The sequence below is a fragment of the Squalius cephalus genome (genome assembly GCF_949319135.1).
Source record: "Squalius cephalus genome assembly, chromosome: 23".
Lineage (NCBI taxonomy): Eukaryota > Metazoa > Chordata > Actinopteri > Cypriniformes > Leuciscidae > Squalius > Squalius cephalus.
The window spans coordinates 32,084,826-32,093,254 of NC_137144.1; the positions used below are offsets into that span (position 1 = coordinate 32,084,826).

The 8,429-nt window shown below is 48.5% G+C and overlaps 1 protein-coding gene across 2 annotated transcripts in view; it reads left to right on the plus strand.

Annotated features, from left to right (window-relative positions):
• The window catches only part of cntn1a (contactin 1a), a 101,290-nt gene that overhangs the window by 90,045 nt on the left and 2,816 nt on the right, over positions 1-8,429 (plus strand). For both annotated transcript variants that reach the window (XM_079859633.1, XM_079859634.1), the window contains exons 24-28: positions 759-917; positions 1,417-1,514; positions 3,668-3,857; positions 4,064-4,182; positions 5,949-6,102. In XM_079859633.1, coding sequence (XP_079715759.1) covers positions 759-917; positions 1,417-1,514; positions 3,668-3,857; positions 4,064-4,182; positions 5,949-6,102 — 720 coding nt within the window. The remainder of the gene's footprint in view (positions 1-758; positions 918-1,416; positions 1,515-3,667; positions 3,858-4,063; positions 4,183-5,948; positions 6,103-8,429) is intronic.

The following is an 8,429-nucleotide window of genomic DNA, read 5'->3' on the forward strand; positions in this document are numbered from 1 at the left end:
TAGTATTTAATGAAATACATTTATGGTGAGATTACTACATTTTATTTAATTAATCGCATTTATGGTGAAATTACTACATTTTTAGGTCAATCTGTGTTCATTTTGACCATGAAACATGCGCTGTCACTTTAATTCAGCGCGTGCAGCACAGCAGAAATAGACTCGGTGTGGAAACGATCTCTGCACTGCTGTATACGCACCGCAACTGGAACGGATCGCCGGACTGCAACCGCGTGCAGTGTGAAAGCTCTAACCTGTTAACATGGGTACGGAAAACAATACGCACCGCATACGCTCTGCCGTCCGCTAGGGTCCGCGTGACGTAAAAATCGTCATCGGAGGGTGTGCGCGGAGGCTCCTTGCGGACATCCGCGTGCCTCCCATTTTTTGTGACCGCGCGGTCAAAATGGCGCGCGTTCATTAGATTAAAACCGCGAAAGAGATGGAAATATACATGGACGCCGATCTACTGCGCATGCGTTGAACGTGTTCACCGAGCAGACCTCAGCAGAAAATATAAATACAAGTAGTCCGCGTCCGAACTGTGCGCAGCTGTCGTGAGGCGTAACTCCTCCCGCAGCTTTTGTCACAGACCCACGAATGAGGCGTCAAATCGTGCGGATTATTCGGGAATGGTGTGCTATGACTTTTATAAGCGATCGGGGGGGCGGTGTTCGCCCCAGTTCTTCTTGAGATGTTTGAGAGATTGTTGAGATCTCCTCAGGAGACGTGTGTGTCACGGGCTCTCTCCTCCTCAGGTCCCCCAGGTCCTCCCGGTGGAGTGCGTGTGGACGAGGTGACGGCCAGCAGTGCGAGTGTGACCTGGAGTCACGGCACCGATAACCTGAGCCCCATCTCCACATACAGCATCCAGTACAGAGACGTGAGCGAGCAGGACTGGAGAGACGCTACCACCGGTCAGAACGTCAGACACATCTACTGCATGTTTCACACCAATCACCAGCTGCGTTTACATGGACCCCAATAATACAACTGTAATCGGACCAGTAGCACAATCGAAATAAAGTATCTGAGTAACCACGTCAATCAGAATGAACTGGCCAGATCTGATTAAAATTTCATTCGGATTGTAAGGGGTGGTTCATTCCTTTTGTACTCCGATTGAGAGGACATGTCATAAATGAGTGTCCCGTCATTCTGAAATTCTTTTAGCACTCATCGTCTGTGAAGTGGAGCAGGACAGCCCTCGCCTCAGACTCGCATCCTCAGAAAAAAGTGTCCATGTAAACGCAGCTACTGGTCTTCATTAGAGCACTCAGATCTAAAGCAGTGATTCTGTGTCTTCAGCTCCAGTGAATGTGGAGGGAAATGTATGTACTGCGCAGTGTCAGACTCGCACAGGTAACGCAGGTGTAGAAGTTCTGACTGGTGTGTGTGTGTGTGTGTGTGTCTCAGTTCCGGCAGACGCTCCCATCATCTTTGAGGCCAGAGCGCTGTCGGCCACTAAAGCCGTGGTGTCCTGGATGCCGGTGCAGAACGTCCAGGGATACCAGGTACTGCACATTATAAGTGACTCAAACTCAGTGCTTTCAGAGTGAGCAGCGTTTACAGAGCCGTACATCAATGACAAACTGCGCATAAGAAATAATCGCAGCCTTTGCGATTTTAAAATTGCGATAAGCCATCTCGATTTAAGTGCGATTACATGGAAAGTGCGATTAATCGTTCAGCCCTAAAATGTATCCAACTGTTGATATGTCTACTGAATGTCTATGTATTAATGTAATATTGTCGCAAAGTATGCAATTTTATATTTTAGTGGTATATAATCCTCCCTCGGCGTGCACTGCAACGCTCTGCGATAACTTGGATGCGCTGTTTAAGAACTTTAAGCACAAGAACGAGGTGCTTGTCTTCGGAGATTTTAATATAAACTGGCTTGACAAACACTAGGAAAAAACTGAAAAATCTTGCATCCAAACATGACTTTATTCAAATGATTGAGGCCCCTACACGTATCACCAGGAATACTCAAACACTAATAGATTTGATTTTCGCGAACAAACCTGACAGAATCATAAAAACATATAATTTAGTCACTGGTTTATCTGACCATAATATGATCTAGAAAACTGACTAAGAAAAGAATGACTAGGTTTTTAAATCCAAATCAGAATTCATTTAAACTTGAAATCCCTCGTAAAAAGCTGACTGAATTTGAGAATGAGTTAAAGGGCGTTAACTGGGATGAGCTCCATCAATATGATCAAGTAAACGACTGCTGTAATAAGCTTATGTCCATTATTGAGAGTATTGTTGATAAATATATTAAAAAGAGAAAAAAATCCCAGAGAAAATTTCAGCTACCATGGATGAACGATAATATTCGAAAACTGATGAAAAGGAGAGACTTTGCCTTGAAAACTTTTATCAAGACCCGAAGGGACACTGATTTGAAATTATTTAAAGGTTTGCGTAACCAAGTTGTTAAAGAACTCAATGTCCAAATCAAATAATTATATTCAAGCTCTATCAGAGGCTAAAGGGAATGGCAAATTAATTTGGAAGCCATTGAACAGCCTACTAAATCCAAAGGGTAACGCCACCCAAAACAAATATGAACTTAAAATGGGTGAATACGTCATCACTGACAGTGCACAAGTTGCTAATGAATTCAACAACTTCTTCATACAATCTGTTAACAACCTTGCATCAAGCTTTCCATGCTGGAATGATACAGGCCTAACAACAGTAGACCTGTTTGAAGATCAAGATAACTCATTCCAGCTCAGGGAGGCCGGTCAGACAGCTGTTCTGAAAGCTATACAGGACTTAAACACCACCTTCTCAAAGGATATCTTTCATTTAGATACAGCTTTTCTTAAAAAATATAGTAGCATTCTGGTCCAGCCTCTCACCAATCTTGTTAATATTTCCATTAAATCCAGGCAATTCCCAGATGGATGGAAAAATGCTCTAGTAATACTGATTTTTAAATCAGGAGATGACCAAATGTCTTGTAATTATAGACCTATCAGTCTTCTTCCAGTTTTGTCCAAAGTTTTAGAGAAGAGAGCTGTATCTGGGGTAGAGGATGCTACTGCGGCAATATGTGATGCTCGTGACAATCTGGTGTCTCGAGTGCCTTTGGGTCTAGCTCCCTGTTTGTGCCATCGATTAGTAAGTCGATCGGCTTGTTTCTCTACCTGTCGAGGAGCACTAGTTTCATGGGACTCACCGGTATGCTGAGGGTGTCCATGAAGAAGCTCTGTTGTGTGCTCCGTCTGGTTTGGTGGTCCCGTAAGTAACTTTGTTTCAAGAACTGTAATCCTTTGTAAAAGTCTGTGGCAGTTAGTGCAGCAAGTAGATTCCAGAAGAGGCATTTTCTCTTATCCTTGAGGCATCCTTGTTTTCCTTTCCCGGAATGTAAGCTGGTCGGGTAAAAGATTTCTGCGTTTTTGTAGTAATCCAAACTTTGTCGTATGAGCACTGTGCTGATTTGCTGAAGTTAAAATTAGGTGATAAAAGGAAATAAAATATAAAAATAGGAGATAAAATGTAAAAGCGATAGAGCAAAGCGCGGAGCAGTAAGCAAGAGCGTCCGAACAGTAGCAGAGCAGGAAGTTGAGATTTATATCACATCTGGTGAAAAGGGGCATAATGTGTCACCTTTAAACTCAGCGTTAACTCCCGTGTTCTCTCTCAGGTCCGGTACTGGAGGGAGGCGCTGGAGAACGAGGCGGCGGTGCGGTGGGTTCCGGTGCAGAGTCGAGAGAACCACATGCGCCTGGACAACATGACAGCTGACTCGCATTACCTGATCGAGGTGCGGGCGTATAACGGCGCCGGGTACGGACCCGCCAGCCAGAGGCACAAGATCCACACCAAGAAAGCCCGTGAGTCTGACCACAGATTGTAGGGTATTGTGGTGATTGTAGATTTACAGTTAAAGACCCAAGGACCAGATATGATGAATGAAGATCAGGAGTCAGAAGTGCAGTCAATCAAAAAAAACAAAAAAACAAAAAAAATATATATATCAGAATATAATGTGCCCAAGTATGAGCTTGAGATCGGTCTCTGGTCTGATGGTGTTCCTCAGCTCCCAGTCAGCCTCCGAAGATCTTCACCACGAAGAAGCACTACTGCTCCTCGACCATCAACATCGGCTGGGAGAAGGTGCAGGCGCTGGCCAACGAGTCCAACGTGGCCGGATATAAGGTCAGAAACTCTGCCTTCAGATAAACATGCATATCAATATCCCAATGATGTCACCAGAAATCAATACTGTATATCAATCAATACACACACATCAGTTTTAGCGCACATCACTTTGGGTATAATATTATTAATATCAATGAATGTGTTCCCTTTCACAATTACATCATCAGTTTTGAATAAAATATGTTGTTCCCTCATGTGAATTTTACAATATATAATCAATCTAAACTTCAGCTTTCTGAGTGTAAATCTGTCAGGAATCAAACTTTAATCCTCCACTGCTGAAACCCTCTGCATTTCATTCAGGTTTCTAGTGAGACTGTTACGAAACTGCTCCGAGACACGAAGGTAGAGGATCCAAACGCAGCTTTATTGTATGGGGCAATCCAGAGGCGTAATCCAATGTACAGGCAAGGGTCATACACAGGCAGGCAGTCAAAACACAGAAACAAACAAACAAACAAAACAGGCAGGGACCAGAGGCAAGAGAGTAATCCAGGAAACAGAGGCAAGAGAGTAATCCAGGAAACAGAGGCAAGAGAGTAATCCAGGGACCAGAGGCAAGATAGTAATCCAGGAAACAGAGGCAAGAGAGTAATCCAGGGACCAGAGGCAAGAGAGTAATCCAGGAAACAGAGGCAAGAGAGTAATCCAGGGACCAGAGGCAAGATAGTAATCCAGGAAACAGAGGCAAGAGAGTAATCCAGGGACCAGAGGCAAGAGAGTAATCCAGGAAACAGAGGCAAGAGAGTAATCCAGGGACCAGAGGCAAGATAGTAATCCAGGAAACAGAGGCAAGAGAGTAATCCAGGAAACAGAGGCAAGAGAGTAATCCAGGAAACAGAGGCAAGAGAGTAATCCAGGAAACAGAGGCAAGAGAGTAATCCAGGAAACAGAGGCAAGAGAGTAATCCAGGAAACAGAGGCAAGAGAGTAATCCAGGAAACAGAGGCAAGAGAGTAATCCAGGGACCAGAGGCAAGATAACCATAACCAAGAGACAAGAAAACCAGGAGAATGCTCAGTAATGCAGTGTAACACTTAAACAAGACTTTGCGGCGAGTGAATGAATGAACATGGTATAAATAGACTGAGACTAACAGGATGATGAGACACAGGTGAATGCAATCAGTGAATGAGGTACAGGTGAATGTGATCAGTGATAAGTGATGATGAGTCCGGGCAGTGAGTTATGGGAAATGTAGTTTGTGAGTGATAATAGTCTTATGTGGAGTGCCCTCCGGTGGCTCTCAAGGGCACTCCAGCTGGTGACCGTTACAGAGACATTTCGACCTGCTGTCGTTCAGAATAATCATAGTTATTGTTTTAGGCTTTTTAAGAAGCCATTGAGATATAACGTCATATATCCATGTTTACTGGCCTTTCAAAACTAAAATTACCGGCCAAGTCGTCATGTAAATGAAGTTATGCTAATCTTCTCTTCTCTATTGTGTCGTATATACGAGTGAAACGCTTCTGGAACAAGAACAAATGTGGGCGGGGCTTGATTGTGTCTGTGGGGAATTGATTGGATGGTTGTGGTTTGCTATTGGCTGATCTCATGTGAGTGACAGGTTAAGGCCCCGCCCTCGTCATCAGAGGAGATAAATGAACAGATGCCGCTGTTACTCTGACTCAAGCTGACCAGGAACATGAGTGTTGACTTACAGGAACACTGGAGGGGCCAGAGGAGCCTGAAGACTGTGTTCCTGATAGAAGCTGCTGCTTCAACACATCCAGCTCTTGACCTGTCCCTGTTCTCCCTCAGGTCCTGTACCGGAAGGAGGGGCAGCCCAGCGGAACGCTGTACACCACAGAGAAGCAGTCCATCGATCTGCCGCGGATGAAGGAGGATTACCTGGTGGAGGTGCGCGCTCACAGCGAGGGCGGAGACGGGGCCATCGCACACATGCGCATCCCAGGTACAGCGTCCTCTCAGACAGCAGAACGTGTCTTCCTGAAGCGTTCATTTATACAAAAGTGACTTGCATTCATGAGCAGTTTGTCATTGTATTTCTATGCATTTGGCAGATGCTTTTATCCAGAGTCTCACACTGAATTCAATCAAACAACCAAAGACACTTTCGTTACTTGAAATAAAGTTAACTGAAAGAAATAACAAAACGGTTACATTTTATTTTAAGGTGTCCTTGTTACAGTGTAACTTCTCGTTTATGTAACCCTCGTTCCCGGAAGGAGGGAACGGAGATGTTACGTGTCGCCGTAACTGGGATAGCGCCAGGAAAGATTCCCTATCATCTTCGAGTGTTGAACGAGTTGGCGTGCAAGATTTGCATCTAAATTGGGTATAATTAGGAAGTGAATGCAAGCACCAGGACTTCTAACTCGTCCGCCTGCAGTGGCTCAAAGGGAGGTCTGTGCAGTGCCGTCAGCACCAGAGACCCGTCCCAGGAGCGTATGGGGGGTTCAGTCTCCTCCTGGCGATCACGTCCTGAGGGTGGAGGCAGAGGCACACAGCGTGAGGGTGGAGGCAGAGGCACACAGCGTGAGGGTGGAGGCAGAGGCACACAACGTGAGGGTGGAGGCAGAGGCACACAGCGTGAGGGTGGAGGCAGAGGCACACAGCGTGAGGGTGGAGGCAGAGGCACACAACGTGAGGGTGGAGGCAGAGGCACACAACGTGAGGGTGGAGGCACACAGTGTGAGGGTGGAGGCACACAGTGTGAGGGTGGAGGCAGAGGCACACAGGGTGAGGGTGGAGGCAGAGACACACAGCGTGAGGGTGGAGGCAGAGACACACAACGTGAGGGTGGAGGCACACAGTGTGAGGGTGGAGGCAGAGGCACACAGTGTGAGGGTGAGGGTGGAGGCAGAGACACACAGCGTGAGGGTGGAGGCAGAGGCACACAGTGTGAGGGTGGAGGCAGAGACACACAGTCTGAGGGTGGAGGCAGAGACACACAGTGTGAGGGTGGAGGCAGAGACACAGTGTGAGGGTGGAGGCAGAGACACAGGGTGAGGGTGGAGGCAGAGACACACAGCGTGAGGGTGGAGGCAGAGGCACACAGTGTGAGGGTGGAGGCAGAGGCACACAGTGTGAGGGTGGAGGTAGAGACACAGTGTGAGGGTGGAGGCAGAGGCACACAGCGTGAGGTTGGAGGCAGAGGCACACAGCGTGAGGGTGGAGGCAGAGACACACAGTGTGAGGGTGGAGGCAGAGGCACACAGCGTGAGGTTGGAGGCAGAGGCACACAGCGTGAGGGTGGAGGCAGAGGCACACAGTGTGAGGGTGGAGGCAGAGACACACAGTGTAAGGGTGGAGGCAGAGGCACACAGTGTGAGGGTGGAGGCAGAGGCACACAGTGTGAGGGTGGAGGCAGGAGGCAGAGACACACAGTGTGAGGTTGGAGGCAGAGACACACAGTGTGAGGGTGGAGGCAGAGGCACACAGTGTGAGGGTGGAGGCAGAGACACACAGTGTGAGGTTAGAGGCAGAGACACACAGTGTGAGGGTGGAGGCAGAGGCACACAGTGTGAGGGTGGAGGCAGGAGGCAGAGACACACAGTGTGAGGGTGGAGGCAGAGACACACAGTGTGAGGGTGGAGGCAGAGGCACACAGTGTGAGGGTGGAGGCAGGAGGCAGAGACACACAGTGTGAGGTTGGAGGCAAAGACGCAGTGTGAGGGTGGAGGCAGAGGCACACAGTGTGAGGGTGGAGGCAGAGACACACAGTGTAAGGGTGGAGGCAGAGACACACAGCGTGAGGGTGGAGGCAGAGGCACACAGCGTGAGGGTGGAGGCAGAGGCACACAGTGTGAGGTTGGAGGCAGGAGGCAGAGACACACAGTGTGAGGTTGGAGGCAGAGACACACAGTGTGAGGGTGGAGGCAAAGACACAGTGTGAGGGTGGAGGCAGAGGCACACAGTGTGAGGGTGGAGGCAGAGACACAGTGTGAGGGTGGAGGCAGAGACACACAGCGTGAGGGTGGAGGCAGAGGCACACAGTGTGAGGTTGGAGGCAGGAGGCAGAGACACACAGTGTGAGGGTGGAGGCAGAGACACACAGCGTGAAGGTGGAGGCAGAGGCACACAGCGTGAGGGTGGAGGCAGAGGCACACAGCGTGAGGGTGGAGGCAGAGGCACACAGCGTGAGGGTGGAGGCAGAGGCACACAGTGTGAGGTTGGAGGCAGGAGGCAGAGGCACACAGCGTGAGGGTGGAGGCAGAGGCACACAGCGTGAGGTTGGAGGCAGAGGCACACAGCGTGAGGGTGGAGGCAGAGGCACAC